General features: G+C 47.0%; 1 protein-coding gene across 1 annotated transcript in view; it reads left to right on the top strand.

Annotated features, from left to right (window-relative positions):
* Positions 1-21,367, top strand: part of Gnptab (N-acetylglucosamine-1-phosphate transferase subunits alpha and beta) — a 64,597-nt gene that overhangs the window by 15,248 nt on the left and 27,982 nt on the right. The window contains exons 2-7 of the mRNA XM_038315020.1: positions 2,064-2,149; positions 12,746-12,865; positions 13,230-13,271; positions 14,958-15,163; positions 20,084-20,148; positions 20,475-20,609. Coding sequence (XP_038170948.1) covers positions 2,064-2,149; positions 12,746-12,865; positions 13,230-13,271; positions 14,958-15,163; positions 20,084-20,148; positions 20,475-20,609 — 654 coding nt within the window. The remainder of the gene's footprint in view (positions 1-2,063; positions 2,150-12,745; positions 12,866-13,229; positions 13,272-14,957; positions 15,164-20,083; positions 20,149-20,474; positions 20,610-21,367) is intronic.

Raw genomic sequence — 21,367 nt, forward strand, 5'->3', positions numbered from 1 at the left:
CTCCGTGCAGCCGGCATTGCAGTCAACTTCCGTTCAAAAATCGACTGTAGAGAGATGCTGGCCAGAGAGCACAGAGTTGTGTGAGGAGGGGTAAATTCGGAGACCTACGTATGGTACAGCTTTGTGACTGTGATTAATAGTGCGTTTGATGCATGTACATGTACATTTTCATGTGCATATACATGTACATTTTATGCTTAAAAATTGCTCAGGGCTGGCGAGACAGCTCAGCCGCTAGAGGCGCTGCTGCTGAGCCTGATTCCCTGAGTTTGATTCAGGGACCCGCATGGCAGGAGAGGACTGACTCCCACAGGCTGCTCTCTCATCTCCACATTCTTGCTACGTGCAAAATTTTAAACCGTAATAAGTTGTTCAGTGAGTTCATCCTGAATGTTCTCATCACAGAAATATGTCAGATAGCAGATGCATAAGTTACTTTGATTTAATCACAATGTGTGCAGATGCTAAAGCGTAGTGTATATCGTGTTACGCTTTACATTTTTGTTTGCCAGTTACACATTAGTGAAGCCATGGAAAACAACCAGCCAGCATAGTCCCTTGAAGCTGGGGGCTCTTAGCTTATTCCTTGCAAACCTGCAGTTATGTGCAGATGTTTGTAAATAAATCCATTAAGTGAGGACATTGGCATGTGGTACTTGTGCGGGGTCTGAGTGAAGGAGGCTGTAAAGGCAGGCAAAGACCGGATCTTGAAGTATCAGAAGACCATGAAAACAAATGGCCGTGTGTCGTGGGGCACACAGCCTCCCTGTGCCAGCTGTAGTGACCCAGCTAAGCAAGGAAAGCACAAGCGGTAGGTGCATTTTCAAAGACGTCTCTGAAGAAAAAAATCCTGCTTTCCACTTCTTTTCACTGGAATGAATCCAAAGACTGGGAAGCCTACAGCCTTGAATCCCCGAGTAGCCATCTCACCGTGGCAGAGAAGGACCACGAAGCTAGAAGGTGCGGGGCAGGAAGGAGACCATTGCAGAATGAAGGACAGAATAAAGGACACATTTACAAACTGGATAGAGGACAAGCCACCCGATGACAGAGGGAGAATGAGGGCTTCTAAAAAGTGGGGGTGGCCAGCTATCAAGAGTTAAGGTGGACACTCAGCGATTGTCATCGGACTTGACCTGATAGGTCACTGAGACAGGGGAGGGCAGAAGTGGTATTGGGGAGGGCCGAGGGTTCTGGAAGAATAGAAGTGACTTTAAGAGACGATGAGAGTGGTCAGCTAGAAGGGCTGTACAGGGAAGGCTTTCAGAGACCCTAGGATGTGTGTGCACCAGTGGGCAAAATCCTACTGAGAGGAGAAGAGAAAGGCGGGAAGGCCGTGAGATGAGGCAAGGTGTGCCAGGAAGAGGGGCAGAGTTCGGAGTTGTTCTGGGTTGAGGAAACGGAGGGAAGCGGTCTGCGTATGGGTGTTTGTGGAACGTACAGCATCTGTCTTCCAATAGCGAGGCTGTCAGTGGACGCCTCGGGTGGTAAGAAGGTCATCTTTCAGATCACATCCCCCTCCTCTCTTGCTGTTGGTTTTCTCTCACACACTCTGAGGGCTCCCTCCCCAGACTGGAGGTGGGGCACAGGCGCCTTGCGGCCCCCTAGTGCATCTGTTAACCCGTGCCTGGCAGGCAAGTCATTGTCAAGACCCAGCTTCCATTTTCTCCTGGTATCTACCCAACTCTGCTCAGAGAGGTCAGCTGCACAGCTGCCCTCAAAGAACCTTCCCCAAATACACTCTTCCGACTCGCTTCCATTACCCCCTCTCACCCCCCTCGAGACCCCGTTCAAACATCACCTCCTTTCAAATTTTGTATTCCCAGACCCCATCCCAAGGCCCGTGAGCTCCTACGTCTTCTCAGATTGCTTAGCCACAACTGTAACTTGTTTACTGGCCTGAGCAGGGTGTCTGGTGTCTGGGGCGGGCACGGAGTACGCGGGCACTCTGGACTGCCTACCTGCTTCTACAGCAGTTGCTCATGTGAACTGACTTTTGTATTGAACCGTTGGTTTTTGATACACAGAAAGCATTGGTGTTTTTCTCCTTCTTTTTATTCTAGGTGGTTCTGGAATGGAGCCGGGATCAATACCACGTTTTGTTTGATTCCTACAGAGACAATATTGCTGGGAAATCCTTTCAGAATCGGTGAGTGTTATTTTGTAGCTTACCTGTTATTTGAATTTAAAGAGTAAGCTGTGGATTTCTTCTTGTTTTAAATATGGTGGTCATTTAAAGAGATCTGGCCAGGCTGCTTATGTCAGCACGAAACACATCTCTCACCTGCAAGGGAATAAGAAATAATTTATTTTTTGAGGCAAATGTGTGTGGCCAGGAGCATGGATTCACATTGTGCGGAGTCACGTGTTCTTTATGAAGTCTTTATAGTTACGCAGCAAAAGACAATCATACATGTGTTTCTTTTTTTTTTTTAAATTATTTATTTATTATGTATATAACATTCTGCCTCCATGTATGCCAGCATGCCAGAGGAGGGCGCCAGATCTCAGTACAGATGGTTGTGAGCCACCATGTGGTTGCTGGGAATTGAACTCAGGACCTCCGGAAGAGTAGCCAGTGCTCTTAACCTCTGAGCCATCTCTCCAGCCCACATGTGTTTCTTAAACATTAATAGCAACATCAGGAAAATGGGTTCCAGCAGATTGGGGGACTCTCTGCTACAGGTTCTGATGACGCCATTCCTAACTTTTGGGGTGGTGGAAGCTAGTGGTTTGTTAATACATTTGAGTGTCTCTCACTTGGTGGTGGCAAGGACCTCAGCTCTGACACTCCAGTGAGCACTGAATGGCTATTAAAGATATTAGAAATAGCCCAAGCGAATGTGGCTGTGCATCTGCAGAGTTCTAACTCTCTAATCAGATGACTCTAAGCGGCCAGTTATCCGTGTAGAATCTTTAACAGAAGTGTGACTTTGTTCTGGGACTCTCTAAGTTCACATGTGTATGGTCTTACATATTTCAGAATAAATACACCCACGTGTAGAAACCATCTAATTCATCCTATTTTGTTGGTGAAAATTTTTGATCTCTAAGAAATAATTATGCTCTGGATGGTGGTGGCACACGCCTTTAATCCCAGCACTCAGGAGACAGAGGCAGACGTGTCTCTGTGAGTTCAAGGCCAGCCTGATCTACAGAGCCAGTTCCGGGACAGGCTCCAAAGCTACAGAGAAACCCTGTTTGGGAAAAAAAAGGAAAGGAAAGGAAATGAAAGGCAAGGAAAGGAGGAAAGAAAGAAAGAAAGAAAGAAAGAAAGAAAGAAAGAAAGAAAGAAAGAAAGAGGAAGAATGAATTTTGCTTGCAGGCCGAGTAGACTGAGTTGTAAGGACTTGTTTTCTCTCTCCAGTTCCGTGAGGTACAGGAGCTTTCATCCCCCATAGGAAGCTCGGTCGCCACTACACAGCCCGCTGTGAGTGCTGGCCAGCTCACAGCCCTCTGTCCACTCAGCCACTCCTATGGTGCCTGCCGGGCTGGAGCTGGCACCTGGTCATCACACGTTGCTGCCCCTGAGGTGCCCATAGCCTCCGTGCTGGGTCTTAGGTGAAGCTTCCTGGTGAAATGCTTTCTTTATTCTTACCCTCGGAGATTTTTCTCTTTCATAAGTCAGGCCTCAGAATAGAAGCAATCACCCCCTTATCCTGTGTCTCTTCTTACAGAGAAAATGAATCACATAGGTCTTTTTTTTCTCTAGAAAACTATTACTTATTTTAAGTATTTATTTTGTTTTTAATTATGTGTTTGTATGTGGCTATTGCATGTGGGTGCCCATGGAGGCCAGAAGAGGGCGTCAGATTCTCCCAAACTGGAGTTTCAGGTGGTTGGTTGTGTACAGGTGCTGCCTGAGGTGGATGCTGGGAACCGAACTCAGTTCTTCTGCAAGAAAACTGCTAAGCCAACTCTCCAGCCCAAATAAAACATTTTATATCATTACAGCAATGTATGTCTGTGTTTTGTGTGTGTGTGTGTGTGTGTGTGTGCAGTGTGTGTATGTGTGTCTGTGTGTGTATGCATGTGCCATGCACAGAGGCTGGAGGTCAGTACTGAGTGTCTTCCTCTGCTGCTCCCCTCTCCCTTTCTTTCTTTCTTTCTTTCTTTCTTTCTTTCTTTCTTTCTTTCTTTCTTTCTTGTTTTTGTTTTTGTTTTTGTTTTATTCTTTTGGAGACGAGGTCTCACTGACGTGGAGCTTGCCGGTTTGGCCTGCCTGGCTGGCAGGTGAACGCCGGGGTTACTCCACCTCCTGAGATAGCAGGTGTGCTGCCACAGCCTGGTATTTACACAGGTGCCCGGCATCGGAGCCGCCACAGCCCCAGCCAGGCTTTCAGTTTTTGCTTTGGTCTGTACTGTGTCAGTGATACCCCTTCACAGAGATGGCTCTCTCGGATTCACCCTGCTCTAGACAAAGGGTTGCGTGTATCTGTTAGCAGTACACACAGTTAGTAGTAGGGAGGCAGACAGCGGGTAATCAAAGCGAAGGACAGCCATCCTGTAGGGTCTTCAAAACAACGCTTTTCAGACACTCGGGCTTCCCAAGGCCTCGGGCTCTGTGAAATACAAGATCTTTTTATGACAAATATTTGTATCTTATTTGTTTTGTAAAAATTATGTATCAATGAGTGGAGTAAAAGCAATGGTGTGTGGGATTGCTCACACCCTAACCTTTCATCCCTGCATCGCCTGAAGGGAACAGACAGGATGGTTCTGTTTTTAAATGCTCAGGATAAGGCAGTGACGGTTGTTAGCCTGTTACATCTTGATCCTTGGGGATACATCTTTTCAGTACCTGCGGGTATTGAATATATATCAGATATCCTGCCTATCAGATAGTTACATTAGTATTCTATCAGATATCCTGCCTATCAGATAGTTACATTAGTATTCATGACAGTAGCAAATGACAGTTATAAAGTGGCAATTTTACGGTTGGGGGGGGGTCACCACAACGTGAGGAGCCGTGTGAAAGGGTCGTAGCATTAGGAAGGCTGAGAACCACTGTCCCAGACGATGCTCATGTAAACAACATGGTAGTTGCTCACGTAAAAACCATGGGGCCACTGAGTCACAAGTTCAGCTAGCCATCTTTTTTATCCTTCTATTTATTTATTCTTTCGTCTTTCACATCAGGCATCTCCATCCCATTCATTTCCCTGTCTCTTCGTATCCACCTCTGCCCTTGCAACCTCCCTCCCAAAATAATAATAATAATAATAATAATAATAATAATAATAATAATAATAATAAAGTTTAAGGGGGAAAAGAAAAAGAGAGAAGGGAAAAAATCTCGCCGTGGAAGCTGCAGTGTGACACAGTAAGCCACACAGTGAACCCTTTGTCTGTACATCTTTACTTGCAAGTGTTCATCGCAGAGTCATTGTTTGGTTCGAGGCCCCTGGTTTCTGCTCACTATCGATGCTGGGCCCTCACTGGAAACTCCTCTTCAGTATCCTGTTGTTGCCCTGTGCTGTGGAGATCCTGGAGCTTTGGGTCGGCAGACCTGTCCCTTCACAGCTCCAGCAGATCACAGATGGGGTGGATGTTGGGGTGGGCCAACTCATAACCCTGGTTCTAGCTAATCCTGGGTAGTTGCAGGGTTGGTCAGCTCTTCCCTGTCCTCACCACCAGGGAGCGCTCTCCTGCATTGTCCTGGCAGTTCTCCCAGTGATAAGCAAGGGATGGGGCCATCAACGAGACATCTTTTTCATGGTAACTCTTGTTGCTTGATAGGACAAGCAAGAGTGGGATTCCTCAGATTTATTTATCTGTTTGTTTGTTTATTCGTTTATTTATTTGTCAGTGAATAAGGTGGTCTTGTTGTTTCAAGGAAAGCAAGTAACAATATTTGTTGGTAATGGTAACATTTGAATTTTCAGGCATCTAGACCTTGCTTCCAGCACGGTGACAGTAACAGCATCAAGATGCTTTTGTGATTAGGTTTGGCCTCATCTCCCAAGTCACGTTTGTTAACATTACGTAAGAAGATTAATAAAATGTGTTGACATTTGGCAGATCCACGTGACTATTCAAGCTGTTGTTTTCCAGGGTGTGATGCTACAGCATCTTGCATTAGTGATTGAGCCGTTCAAAGTGCAAGAAAGGTCAATGGGTTTTAATGAAAAGCCCTAGAAGTTCCTTGTGTGTTTTCAGATTCCGTGCTGCAGCTAGCCCTGAAGTCACTATGGCTGATTTTGTGTTTTAGCATCAGAGGAGAATATAAACTATTGTCTGAAAGGCTGTTAGAAAATGCCCCACCCCCCATGTCCCTGTGAGTGGACGTTTCCTTCAAAACCCTTTCCCCTCTGGTTGGCTAGACAGATGGAAAGCAGAAGCTGTAAGATGAGTGTAAGAGAGATCGTCAGAATCGTAGTAAATTGTGCTGCTGTTGTTGCCTAGAGAATACGGTTTCTGGGTCTTAGAGATGGATCTGTTGGTAAAGCGCTTGCAAGCAAGTGCAAGAACCCAGAGTGATCCCCAGCACCTGGGTCAAATAGCCAGGTACATACCTGTGAACCTCAGGGCTAGGGAGTGGGGGAGAGGTAGCCCTGGCTGGCCTGGAACTTGCTGTGTCAACCAGGCTAGCCTCAAAAACAAGGGATCCTCTACCTCCTGAGTGCTGGGATTAAAGATGTGCACCACCACACCCAGCTCCCTAAAGAATTTGTTTTTTTTTTTTTTTTTTTTTTGTTTTTTTAAATCTTGGTTATTTTTTTTATTTTATTTTATTTTTCTTTTTTAAAAAGAAAGCAAACTCTTATTTTTTTCATTTTACACACCAATCCCAGTTCTCTCCCTCCCCCATCCATTCCTCAGATTGGGTAGGGCCCATTGCTTTGGAGAAGCAGATCTCACCATGTAGCCCAGTCTTGCCTTCATTGCATTCGTCAGAATCTCGCCTCAGCCTCCCACGTGCTAGGATTACAGACTAAAATCCTTGTGACTGCAGTGAGCGATGCCATATTTAATGAGAGCTTCTAATCTCTTGTTAGTTTCTGTACAGTTTTTATTACTGTCATTGGCTCTGAAGAAAAAGGAAATCCTAGTCTCTGTGGTAGTCACAAGCGAACCTGTAGATCACCACTGCTAGAGATTTCCAGGCAGCCATTCATTCTAGGGCTCCATTTCATTACGCATAAAACGTGGGTTTTGAATTGTGTGTAGGTCCTAACTGTTTTAGTTCTGTGGTTTGTCCTCCCCCACCTTAGAACTAAGGTCTGTTAAATGACTCTAAAGGTTACCTTTAAATAGTGGTTTATATACACATTGTTTCACTTTTGTTCTGAGTCCCAAGCTTCCTTCTCATCTGGAAACCAAGATCATGGTCTAGCGGTCAGAGCTGAAGGCTCGGACTCATTACCACCATGCCTGGCGGAAAAACAACTGACTCATGACCATGAGCTGATCATGCGGTCTTTCAGGGTTTTAAATCCAGCCCGTGAGTTAAGCGGGGCATGTGATAACAGGCTCATTTGAAGAGAGCCAGTGTAGGTATGAATGACTTAGGGACTTGAGTTGCTTTCTTCAGCTGAACGTTTACCTGGATCCCTTGGTTCTATTAAAACTTATTAAGAGTAAGACATTGCTTTGCCAGGAAAGCTTCAGAATATGTATCCCCACTTCCACCCCTTCCCACGTTTTCTTCAGAAATTGTATTGACTCAAGCAGGTTTCTTTCTCTTCTTCTCATTATTATTATTTTCATTTTATATTTTTAGGGTATAAATGCTTGTCACGCAAGCCTAACCACTCGAGTTTAGTTGCCCAGAAGTCATGTAAGAGTCAGATCAACTAGCTGGGGTACAGTCACAGAGAGACAAATCCTGTCTTGAATCATCAGAGTTGTCCCTGCCTTCTGCACATGACCACATGCCCTCACTGCTACAAAGAAACAAGCTCCCACCCAACACAGCACAGTACACACATACTCACCAAAACAAGGAATTTTAGTCTGAATAAAGGCCACTAGGGAGGCTGGGAGTTAAATTGGCCTTGAATAATTATTTATATATGGGTATACTGAGTCAGATATTAATGGGAAGCACACATATTATGCTGAAGACATCATAGTTATTGGGGCTGGAGAGGTGGCTCAGTGGTTAAGAGAGCCGATTACTCTTCCAGAAGACTGGGGTTTGATTTCCAGCATCCGAATGGCAGCTCACACTTGTCTGTGACTTCATTTCCATGGGATCCCCAGTGCCCCTTTCTAGTCTCTGCAGGCACTGGGCACATAGAGGGCACATAGACATACAAATAGGCCAAACATCCATACACATTATAGTAATAGTAATAATAATAATAGTAATAATAATAAAATTTCTAGTCAAATTATTTATCTAATATGTATTGGCCCAATCGTACAGGCACTATTCTAGACCCTAGGCAAACAGTGGTGAACTAGGAAAATTCATTAATCTCACACGTAGGACTGGCAGTGCAGTAGGGACTGGTAGTTCAGTTACAGGGGCAGCTGTTCTCAGAGTATAGCTTTCCAGATGGCAGCGTCAGCAGTAGCTGAGAACCTCTTAGAAAAGAGCATTCTGAGGTCCCACTTTAGATGAGTGCATTTAGATTAGTCCATTTAAAGTCCTCCATGTAGCTGCTTGAGAACCATTGCAAGGCATGTGCAGGAAAAACCTGGGGCGGGGGGGGGGGGTGGGAGAGCGTTTGAATATTGTCTGGGGCGGGGGGGGGGGAGGGGGCGTTTGAATATTGTTGCGGTGGGGAGAGAGCCTGGAGGTGGAGGAGAGAAAATGAATGACCAGCAAAGCAGAGCACAGGAGGCAGAGTTCCGCTGCCCAGAGGCTGTCTGTCTCTGGAAGGTGTGCACACCTAGTAAAAGTTGTTAGTACAATGTACTAAGAATCCCTTCAAACCCGGCGATGGTGGCGCACGCCTTTAATCCCAGCACTCGGGAGGAGAGGCAGGAGGATTTCTGTGAGTTTCAGGACAGCCAGGGTGACACAGAGAAACCCTGCTGTTGTGGAATAATAATATTTTAGCTAGGCGGAGATGTGTTACATTTTTTTTTGTGCTGTGGGATCTGACTTTAATTGTGAAAAGATGTGTTGCTCTTGTTTGCGCTGCATTTTTTTAAACTATGTAAAGATGTGTTTGTTGTATTTGCTTCACCTTGCCCGCCTAAGGCACCTGAATGGTCTAACAAACAGCTGAACGGCCAATAGGTGGGCAGGAGAAAGGATAGGTGGGGCTGCCAGACAGAAGAAATAGGAGAAATCAGGGACACGCCCCGGGGCAAGAAGCCAGGCAGCCTCAGGCAGCCAGACTGAGAAGCAGTAGCCAGGCAGCCTCAGGCAGCCAGACTGAGAAGCAGTGAAAGTAAGACCCACAGAAGGAAGGAAAAGTAAAAAGCCCCGAGGCAAAGGTAGATAAAGAGAAGTGGGTTAAGTTACAGGAGCTAGGGGAAACTAGACTGAGCATTGGAGACTAGTGTTATCTCTGTGTCCAGTGCTGTGGGAGAATCCTACTGTGGGTTCTGAGAAGAGCGGGCTGAAGAGGAAGAGAGGACTGGGGAGGAAGTGCTTGAAAGGAAAGCAAGGATGAAAGCTTCCTGCAAGTTCTTAACCCTAACGGTGAGGGTTGGCAAGCAGACGCCCCGAGGACAATGGCAAAGCCCAGATTGTACCCTGGGGTAGTGGTGACTTTTCACTCAGCTGCCACACACGCATCCTCGTTTCCCCGACAAAGCTGTGGGACTGCGTTGTGTCTCAGGACACACCAGAGTGCCTTTCCCGAGTGTCTCGGGGCACACCAGAGTGCCTTTCCCGAGTGTCTCGGGGCACACCAGAGTGCCTTTCCCGAGTGTCTCGGGGCACACCAGAGTGCCTTTCCCGAGTGTCTCGGGACACACCAGAGTGCCTTTCCCGAGTGTCTCGGGACACACCAGAGTGCCTTTCCCTAGTGTCTCGGGACACACCAGAGTGCCTTTCCCTAGTGTCTCAGGACACACCAGAATGCCTTTCCCGAGTGTCTCAGCACACACCAGAGTGCCTTTCCCGAGTGTCTCGGGGCACACCAGAATGCCTTTCTCGAGTGTCTCGGGGCACGCCAGAGTGCCTTTCCCTAGTGTCTTGGGGCACGCCAGAGTGCCTTTCCCGAGTGTCTCCTCCTCCACTTCCAAACCGGCTCATCTCCACACTCCACTTTTTCTCTCCTATGCCATCTTCTCGCCCTTTTCCCCAGTGCTAAGAATGGAACTGTAGACCTCACGCATACCGAGGAAACACTCTGCCGCTGGGCTCCATTCCTCCCTGAAACCAGTTCCTCACTAAGGCTGTCTCTGGTACTGAAGACAATAGTCCTACACAGACATGGCTTCTAATCCCTTTTTCTGTTATTTTCTGTGGCATTTAATATCTCAGACTTCACAGACATGGTTTCTAACCCCTTTCTCTGTTATTTTCTGCGACGTTTAACATCTCAGACTTCATATCTATTTCATTTACTTCCTGTTTTTACTCAAATAGAATATAAGTGCCTCATCTCTTGGGGGCTGTGGTGGGGACAGGCTCGCTATAACCCAGACTGTCTCAGGCTCCTCCCATCTTGGGCCTCCTGAGAGTTTTGTAATGCAGGCATGTGCCACCAATTTCTTGCCCATGTCTTTCAAGGAAAGGTGGGGGTCACTCTATTTATTTTCCCATGAGATAATTAATCCATGATTTTAAAAAAAAAAATGTAGTTGCAACCAGAAGCCTAATCGTGTACCCAGGCTGCAAGAAGACTGGAAGGACAGTGTGTTTCGTTGTTGTCATGATCAAACACCTTACAAAAAGCTGCTTAAGGATGGAAAGGCTTGTTTTGGGGTCTTGATTCATAGTGGGGAAGGCACGGTGGCTTGAATGGCTTTGCAGATGGGGCAGTTAATCTTGTATCCTGCTACATTACTGAAGGTATTTATGAGTTGTAGAAGTTCCTTGGTAGAATTTTTGGAGATCACTTACGTAAGCTATCATATCATCGGCAAATTGTGAGAGTTTGACTTCTTTTCTGATTTGTATCCCCTTGATCTCCTTTTGGTGTCTTATTGTTGTAGCTAGGACTTCAAGAACTATACTGAATAGATATGGAGAGAGTGGACAACCTTGTCTTGTTCCTGGTTTCAGTGGGATCGCTGGGGGTTTTCTCTCCATTTAGTTTAATATTGGCTGTTGGCTTGCTGTATATTGCCTTTATTTTGTTTAGGTATGTTCCTTGTATTCCTGCTCTCTCCAAGACGTTTAAAAAAAATAAGAGCACACGGTCGGCCCTCTGTGCCAGGTGCCACACTATCTCATTCTTCGGGAAGCAAAGCGAGAAGGTCTCCTGCCTCTTTGGCACTTACCTTCACAGGAAGGGCATGTGTAACCAATAGGAGAGACAGCAGGATAATCATTTAATGTGTTAAGAGGATGTCAAGGGCTCTGGAACAAAGGAAGAGAAGCAGGGGACTGGGGCAGGACTTACGACATCCATCTGAGCAGGAAGGCGGAGGCTCTGCTGGGGCCAAGCCATCCTGTGGACTCCGACAATGTCACTCACTGTGTTTTATTCTGTAAGCTTCTGAGTCCCGCTCTTTATCTGGCCACGTGACCCTGCTGACCCTGCATTTGTGGAAGACATGAGCCATCGATTATCTACTGAGGTGTCAGACTTCATCCTCTACTCCCAGACCGTCATGATTCCCAGTCTGCTTGACATTTTCTTATTGTAGCAAAACATACCGTAGCACGGAACTCAGCATTTTAACCATTTCTAAAGTGTGTGGTTGAGAGTAGCACCAAACGCCTCCACGATGTTGAGCGACTGTCACATCATCTAGTTCCAGAACTGCCATCATCCACACCTGATGATCAGGCTCTTCTCCCTGCTCCACTGGGACCCTCAGGCCTCTGAACAGCCACTTCTGTCTCTCAGATTCTCCTCCGTTAATCTTTGATTAGTGTTGCTCTTGTTGTTACTGTGTGTGTACGAGGATGGGGGTGATGTGCCCGGTGCACCTGTGGAGGTCAGAGGGTAACTCCGGGAGTTAGTTCTCTTTGCCTTCTCAGGGACTGAACTCAGTCTTAGGTATGTGCAGTGAGCACTTTCACTGAGCCGTCTAGATAGCTCCCCACCAGAATCTTTTAAAAGGAAAGGTACAGTGGCGCACGCCTTTAATCCCGGCACTCGGGAGGCAGAGGCAGGCGGATCTCTGCGAGCTGAAGGCCAGCCTGGTCTACAGAGTGAGTTCCAGGACAAGTGTCAATCTCTTTACAGGGTGGTTGTAAGGATCAAAGGATAGGGATTTCACGAGGTTCCTAACAATGTGGTTCGCAGAGAGGGTATCCAGTAGACACCCCTCTCCCAGCTGTGGCCCCAGGACAGCACAGTGTTCTGTTGAATGGGTATGCCGTAGCTCTCTGACCTTCTCGTTGACTTTCTGTGATGATTTCTAAATTTAAACATGTTTTTGTTTGTTTCGATGTTGTTTTTTGGGTTTTGTTGTTTGTTTGTTTGTTTTTGAGACAGGGTATCTCTGTGTGGCCATGGCTATCCTGGAACTTGCTCTGTAGACCATGCTGGCTTCGAACTGAGATCCACCTGCCTCTGCTTCCCAAGTGTTGGGATTAAAGGCCCACACCACCACCACTTGGTTTAAATTTAAAATCTCAACTATAAGTTCTGTTACAATCTTTTCCCCAAATGTTCTGGAAAGCCCGCGTTAAGCTGGAGGACTTGTGGGTTTGCCCTAGGCTCTGTCTGCCCATGCCGATCGATGTGGTTTACACCTGGGTGAATGGCACGGACCTTGAACTGCTGAAGGAACTCCAGCAGGTCCGAGAGCAGCTGGAGGAAGAGCAGAAGGCAGTGAGGTAAATCAGCTTACAAAGAAGTCCGTGTGTGCCCTGAGCTCCTTAGGTGTACGTCAGGGCGGGCGAAGTGATCACTCACAGCCAGCTCACTGTTCCCTCTCTCTTACCTGGAAGATTTGCTAAGTCCCCCTTCCCCGCCCCACTCATTTCTTTATAAATGTCGCCAGTACTTTCCAGTTAGTGGTCCTCTGCACCCACACACGTCAACGCCTTCCCTCTGCCATAAGCATTGTAACCCTTCCTATTGGCAAATTGGTTCCAGTGAAGTCACCGAGAAAGGCGACATTGTAAACTCTTCCTTGTTCAGTCGGGGGGCTAGCACCAGCTGATGCCTTTGTCACAAACTGTGTTTGCTTTTTATTAGGGAAATCCTGGGGAAGAACACAACAGAACCGACGAAGAAGAGGTAAGGGTTTTAGTTTCTTCTCAAGAATAAAGATTGAAGGCCGGAAATGAAGCGTCAGGTCGTCACTTGTGGGTGCAGATGGTTTTGTTTTGTATTTGCCCGTATTCAGCCCCACCCCTGCTATTTTTGACACCTCAATTAAGTGCATCCATTAAAGAGAATTTGCAGTGCTAAACAGCATGACTGAGTGAGCGCTCAGGTTTTTGCGTTCTAGCCTACCGAATCCTGCTTGTTTTTGGCAAGCCCGGAGTACTCATTTATCTGTCTTGATGCATTGTTCTCTCGGCCTCTTCAGACTAATTATACCCTGTGTTTTGACTATAAAATTTGTGCCCATCATCTATTTGTCCATTTGTAATCTCTCCTTATCTTTGGAAGCTGTCAGATTGTATGTACTTAAGGAGCTGGAAGGGGATTTAGCCCAGTGACAAGAACCAGGTACATCTGTCCCGCTAGATATATTGGTTTCAGTCGTGCTTGGCTCTGATGAGTCCGTAAAACAGCTCCGGTGGACAGGCAGAAACGTCTTCACAGCTTCTTTTCCACTTAGACTTTAAAGAGGTTGTCTGTGGAGGTGATCCTCTACCGTCTTTTTGCTTGTTTGTTTTTATTTTTGGAAAGAAGCTCTCCCCTAGCCCAAGCTAGCCTTCACACTCCCTGCGCAGCTGAGAATAGCTTGGATCTTGCTCCTGCTGCCTCTTGCTCAAGTGCTGGATCGCAGGAGTGTGCTGCTGCACTCAGCTCACAGCTGTGAGCCATAGCCGAAGGCGCCCCACTTTTTAACTCCTGTGTCGACGCGGTATTTCCATGCTTCCTACCTCTCAGTATAGTGGGGCAGGCATGCTATAAGTATATATGTATATGTGTTAGAAGTATATAGTGTGTATATAATACCACAGTGTGGCCTACGAGCTGTGAGGCCAAGTATATTTGAGAGGGACAGATTTACAGTGTTTGGATTAACACTCAGTCACCGTTTTCGAGGGGTGCTAAGTGAACAAACGGGGTGACAGTTGCTTTCTCTTGCACCTCTTTGATTATTAGCTAAGGCGGTTGGGCGGTTTTACACACCATCGCGCTCTCTGTGAGTCCCACTTTGTGAACTTGCTAGCCATGTTCTGTGACTGTGGCTTTTACTCGGGCAACCTTTAAAGGGATGTCTTTTATTCAGACAGAAAGCCCCCTATGCGTTGGCTCTAGAACCACGCCAACCTTGTCATTTGTGTCGTGTAACGTCCTGTGTCGCTGCTCACGTCGTTCTAACTGGGCTGGGTAAATTGTATCCCGTAACATGATACTGTTAGCCAAAATCTCTTTCCAGGTATGCTAACAAGGGGCTTCAGTTGACTTACATCTGACATGCTGACTTTTTTGCTTCCCCACTCTGAGACATGATTTCACTGGCCTAGACTTCATAATTGATCCTCTTACCTCATTTGTGCAAGTATGAGATTTCACACTTGAGTGGTACTCTTATAATTAATAGAAGCTTGAACGCTATATGTTTAGAATGTGTCTTGTTTTTTATTCCATACTTGCTAACAACAATTTTTAGCACTTTTGAGATGAACTAATTTATTATGGTATGACTTTTATAGATATGGGTTATAGGATTTTAACAACATCCCCCCCCCCAATCTAGCAGTGGCCTCGAGCTTTTCCTTGGCGATGTGCTTGTCTCTGCAGCGAGAAGCAGTTGGAGTGTCTGCTGACGCACTGCATTAAGGTGCCCATGCTTGTTCTGGACCCACCCTTGCCAGCCAACAGCACCCTGAAAGACCTGCCATCTCTTTATCCGTCTTTCCACGCCGCCAGTGACATGTTCAACGTCGCAAAACCAAAAAACCCTTCTACTAATGTGTCCGTTGTTGTTTTTGACACTACTAAGGATGGTAAGATTTTTTTCCTATGTTTTTTTAAAAAGATTTATTATTTTGTGTGTATGAGTGTCTTCTGCATTGTATGTCTGTACTCTTCATGCCCGGAGGCCAGAAGAGGGTGTTAGATCCCCTGGAAATGTTGTGAGCTGCCATGTGGGTCCTAGGAGTTGAGCTGATAATAGAGCAATACGTGCTCTTGACTGCTGAGCCGTCTCTCCAGTCCATGCGTATTATTATTATTATTATTATTATTATTATTATTATTATTATTATTGGAGGTTTAATTGTTGGGACGGGGTCTCCAGCCCGTGTATATTTATTATTATTATTGGAGGTTTAATTTTTGGCAGGGCCTCTTATGTAGCCCTGGCTGTCCTGGAATTCACTACATAGACCCAATTGGCTTCAGGCTCTGAGATCCACCTGTCTCTGCCTCCTGAGCGCTGAGATCGAAGGTGTGTTGCTATGCCCAGCTCTGAGTGTATATTTAAACCATGCTGCTATCGATATTCAGAGTAGCAGAATTCTGAACGAAGCAGTGGTTCAGCTTTTAAGAACCGTCCTTTGAACTAAAGATGTCCAGGCAAAACCCACAGAGCCATTGTCGCATTGCCCTGCAAGCCGCCTGCCGTCTCAGGACAGGGCCGCAGGCAGGGCATCGCCCGTGCTCTGAGTGCCTGTGGGGATCTTCCGTCTGCTGTACAGAAAGTGCCTCCACCAGCGTCTCCTGGCGTAGTCATCCTGGAGGCTGGTGGTTGTTGTTGTTTTGTTTGTTTATTATTTTAACAATAATTTTTAATAAATTTTAACAATTTAACTCGATGAGATCGTGTTCTGCAGTTTGGACAGAACACACTAGAGAGCAATCTTGGTCTCTCTTCAGAAATGGCTTGTCTTCCTTCTGCTTCACACAGCGAAGTCTGAACTCCCAGTGGCCTTTGGGAGATGAGGGCACGGAGGTTAAGACTTAATGAGTAGAATTTTTATAATACTGCAGGCTCCATGACCCCGCCCCCCTGGAAGTTGACAAGATGCCTCTGACTGTAATTGGGAAGAACCAACTGTGCTAGACCCTGCCCTTGCCCTTCCAGCCCCTGCCCTTGCCCTTCCGGCCTCTGCCCTTGCCCTTCCGGCCCCCGCTCTTTCCATTCTTGCTCTTCTGGCCTCCAGAACTGTGAGGCAGCCCCATCTGCTGTTTGTAAGACATTGGGTGGCTCTTGGAATCTGTTCCTGTGCTGAGACATGACTGCTGAGGCCACATGTGTGTCCAGCTCTGGTCTCTCAGTCATCCTGTGCTCTGGGCCTCTCTACCTGGGGACGCTGTGAATTTTACGTGGGTACTGTGAAAGCTGCCGGGCTCCTTCCACGATCTGGGGAGGGGGGAATTTTGTCCACGTCATGTGTCTCGGCCCTGCTTTTTGGCAGCGTCTTTGCCCCTTCCCTGCTTCTTACTTCGTAAACTAATAACTAACCTCATCCTGTCGCTTGCTTTTATTTTGCCAATAAAAAGGGAAAGGTCTTAGGTTCTTCCCCCGTTCATTCCATTTCCCCCACAGACACCCAGCTGTTCTGTCTGTCTGCAAAGCTCTCCACCTAGCTGGCGAGTAAATCTGAAAATCCAGACCTCGTTGGTTCACTGTCTCTTAGAAGACCGTACTTCAGTAATATATATTTACTTTTCTTTTTTGTAAATATTTATTTATTTATTATGTATACAATACTCTGTCTGTGTGTATGCTTGCAGGCCAGAAGAGGGCACCAGACCCCATTACAGATGGTTGTGAGCCACCATGTGGTTGCTGGGAATTGAACTCAGGACCTTAGGAAGAGCAGGCAATGCTCTTAACCACTGAGCCATCTCTCCAGCCACCTATATTTACTTTTCATACGGATGTGAGCTCCTTCCTGTCCCTGGGGTCACAGGTTCAGCTTGGCTGTACCCTTCATTCTCTTCCCTGTAATCTCTCATCGCATGTCAGCTGCCAGTGGTCGCTGCAGGTGGTGGGCCACGGCTAACGCCACAGCCGCCTCTTCACCATCTCCTGCTCTTCCCCGTCCATCTCCTCTATGGGAGAATGAGGGCATCCACGATGCTTTTTATCTTTGCTTTGCTAGCTCCATGGTGTTTGTGCTATAACTCATAATTTATACTAAATGACACAGGGATTTATGGTTTCCCGTGTGATCTATTGACTGAGACAGAACTTTGCCACACACCGGCTTAAGTCACAAAAAAATGCCATAATACTGCTCCCAGTTCTGACGTTATTTTTAGGTCGAAGGAAATTGTGAGCTTTCTGAATGCAAACGTCTTCCCTTCAGATGAGAGGAGTGGCTAGCCGTCACCTAGCCCAGCCCTGCAGCCTGGTCCCAGGGCTCCAAAGTAGCTTTTCCAGTCACATGAACACCCTTCAGTTTATGAGAAATGACACCTTTATTTGATTCACCTTACCTCCAAACTAAACGGGCCTTTAGAACAAAACCGCAAACAGCTCTCTCTATTTTTGTACACAAGTGTCATGTGTGTCCAGTGGATAGGGGGTAACCCCTTCCCTGTGGGGTATTCCTTTCATTCTTGATCCCATAGTTCTTCCAGGATGTTCACTGGGCTGTGGGTATTGCTTGAAGGTAGAGCCCTTGTCTAGCGTGCACCCTGTATATGATCATCAGCATAAAAAACTTAACAATGTGTCAGCTGGGCATGACCTTTTTACTTCCCGTGGCTTGCTCTGCAGGTAAAGCAGGCCTCCCCACCTAACAGTATGCCAGGTACTGTCCTCGGTGACAGAGACAGAGCGCGTGAACAGGTGGCCATATTCTCTGCCCTGAATTGGCAAATAATTAACAAATAAGTAAATTACATACTTTGTAGAAAAGAACACAGTAGAGAAAAACCGTATGGGGGTGTGGAAAAGGAAATGGCAGTCAGGAAAGGGGGGTGCACATTTGAGTAATGGGATAGGCTTCAAGTAGGGGTGATTTTTTAAAAATGAAATATATAGACAGTTAGGGTGCCAGCAACATGAATGACCGGAGAAAGGCCCATCCGGGAGTTGGAGTAGCTAGGGCAGAGCCCCGCAGTAGGAACGTAGCTGCTGTGTTTGAGGAGCAGGGGGCCAGAAAGGAGTGGACAAGAGAAAGCAGGCAAAAGATGAGACCAGAGAACGTGGAGGGAGCGGGTCACGGTAGCCACATGGAACCCAGAGTCTTTGACCCATAGTGTGTTGGGGGAATCACTGGAACGCCGGTCTGACTTGTGGTCCATGGGAATCAGCTAGCTGTGTGCAGTGAGTGCAAACCCAGGAGGGATAAACATGGTTGGAATCCAGACAGGAGTGAGTGTGGCTCAGAGCAGAAGTGTGTGGACGGTGAGAAACATTCGGATTCTGCCTGTTTTGAAGGTCGGCCCACCTTGGTCTTCGGGGAATACCTCCCGTGATGGTTGTTTGTAGAATTGGCTTGTGGACCCTGGTTATGGATTTTACCTTTGTTTGTAGAAGACGGTATTTTGCGTATTTGATGCCCTGCTCTATGTGGCCAGAACCTTGGGGAGTCCTTAGTCTGCTAGCTGGGACACAACACCCCCCCCCTTCTCTCCCCTCTTTTGCCCTAGAACTTGCTTTGTAGACCAGGCTGGCCTCAAACACAGAGATCCACCTGCCTCTGCCTTCTGAGTGCTGTACATGTGCCACCACCCCCCAGCTCCCACCCCCAGCTCTGGTTTCTTCCAGAACTTTGGTGTGGGGTTCAAGTTAGCGATAAGTGCTGTGGCAGGCCTCTCGTGCATTCTTCCACGGTGGCTACGGCTGTGTAACTCGTGCCCTTCGGTCTGGATGGGTTAAGTCATACTCTCCCCTGCTGTGTATCTAGCCCCTTTGTCTCATGAACGTGAAGGTGGCGTGAGAATGTTGTGAAGACTGGATGAGATTACATGCATGTTCTATCCCACATATCAGACCTACAAGAATTTTCTAATTTACCAGCACATCACCCACAATCCGTGGGGACAGTTACCTGATAAATGTGTTTGGAAGTCAGTTATTCCTAATGTCCATGCTGCTGTTCTTAGGGTGGGGTTGTTGCTGGTGGTGGTGGCCTTTTGAGATAGGCTACTGTGGATGGCCCCGGCGGGTCTGCCATCCACTGTGCGCAGGCTGGGATTGAACTCTTGACAGTCCTCTTGCCTCAGCCTTGTGAGCATTGAGGTCAGAAGAGCGAGCTACCGACCGCTCCTGCCTTCTTTCAGACTGTTTCAAAGCTTCCTCTACCGAAGCGTTCCCAGGGCCCTGTGCGCCCTAAGCAGGTTCCATCCCACTAGCTACAGCCCCAGCCCCAGCTCCGTTGGTACCGGCTTGAGATTTCCCCAGACTGTAATTTGTAGGTCTCTCCAGAAGATCCGAGTCAGAGACCGTACCCTGAGCTTCCTGTTTCCCTCCATCCTGGATGTCAGAAGTGCCTTCGCTGAGCCACTTGTCCCCTCTTCTCACTTCTCTTGCGGCTGTGTGCCCACCAACTCTAAGAAAGTCGCCTCCTAAGGGCACAGCGGCTCAAAGGCAGCTGCTTGCTTTTCTGTAAGCACCTCTGCTATTGTTCTCTCGTCCAAGTTTTGCTGTTGCATCTGTAAATGTTCTATCATCCCATCATTTCTTCCTCTCGGTCCAGCTTCAGGTTATTCCCACATAGCACCTCATGTTTCTGCCGCCTGCATAAATCTCTTGACAGTGCAGAATTTAATGTTCAGTTATACACCGCTCTACAGTATGCCTCCTTGGTTGAATGTGCTAATTTTATCGTCTCTCTTTTTTTTTTTTTTTTGAAACCACATGTTATGCTACTTTAACAGCTCCCCACATGCTCTGTTGTAGTGTTCCGCTGGAGAGTTAGATAAGCGTTTGTTAAACGTATGTTTGTTTCTTGCATTGTTTCTTGTAGTTGAAGATGCCTATGCCGGACTATTTAAGGGAGGCAGCAAGCAGACAGTTTGGAGAGCCTACTTGGTATGTCATTTTAATTCTGATTGCACTTCTGCATCTGACCAGAATAAAAGTATGAGCAATAAAGCTGCTTTCATTAGGTCTTGCTACCTAGTCCCATCTGACCTTGGACTTTCAATCTTCCTGCCTGCCCCTGGGAATGCTGGGATTGCCGTCCGTCCGGAGCCTCCACGCTTTGCTCCTTAGGAACCTGGCGCCACTGAGCGTCCAGCTACCGGGTCTTCTTAACTTGAAGCTCAGCCAGCACAGCGGAAGCGCACCAGCTTCTACGCCGTGTTTTCGCCAATTCTGAGATGAAAGGCGAGCTGAATCTTTTCCTTTTATTTCAGACGACAGACAAAGAAGTCCCAGGCTTGGTGCTGATGCAAGACTTGGCCTTCCTGAGTGGATTCCCGCCAACATTCAAGGAGACAAGTCAGCTGGGGACAAAACTGCCGGAAAACCTTTCCTCCAAAATAAAACTGGTAAGAGGAGGAAAAGCTACCAGCGTGGCTCGTCTCCGTCCACCCTCGACCCTTAAAGCCCTCGTGACCCATTGTGCGTGGGTTCACAGTGTAGCCAAGGCAACGATGACGTCTGTCCTGTCACAGTCTGCTGTCAGAAAGGTAGATCTGCACAGAAGAGCCTCGTTCCTTACTCTCTTGCTTGAGACTAGGTCTCACTCCCCAGGCAGATTAGTTTTGAAATTGTAGCAATCCTCCTGCCTCAGCCTCTCAAGTGCTGGTGTGACAAACTTGCGCCTCCAAACCCAGCTCTGAAATGACTACTTTTATAATTTATCCTTTTTTTTTTCTTTTCTTTTCTTTTTCTTTTTTTTTTTCCTTTTTTCGGTTTTTCAAGACAGGGTTTCTCTGCAGCTTTTTTAGAGCCTGGCCTGGAACTAGCTCTTGTAGACCAGGCTGGCCTCGAACTCACAGAGATCCGCCTGCCTCTGCCTCCCGAGTGCTGGGATTAAAGGCGTGCGCCACCACCGCCCGGCTTTCTTTTCTTTTTCTGAGACAAGGTTTCTCTGTAGCTTTGGAGCCTGTCCTGAAATTTGCTTTGTAGACCAGGCTGGCCTTGAAATCACAGAGATCCGCCTGCCCCTGCCTCCGGAGTGCTGGGATTAAAGGCATGTGCCACCACAGCACAGCTCATTATTATTATTATTATTATTATTATTATTATTATTATATCATGTGGTGTGTGTATGTGTGTGTGTTGGGGAAAGTCATAAAAGTAG

Source organism: Arvicola amphibius, chromosome 17 (genome assembly GCF_903992535.2).
Source record: "Arvicola amphibius chromosome 17, mArvAmp1.2, whole genome shotgun sequence".
Taxonomy (NCBI): Eukaryota; Metazoa; Chordata; class Mammalia; order Rodentia; family Cricetidae; genus Arvicola; species Arvicola amphibius.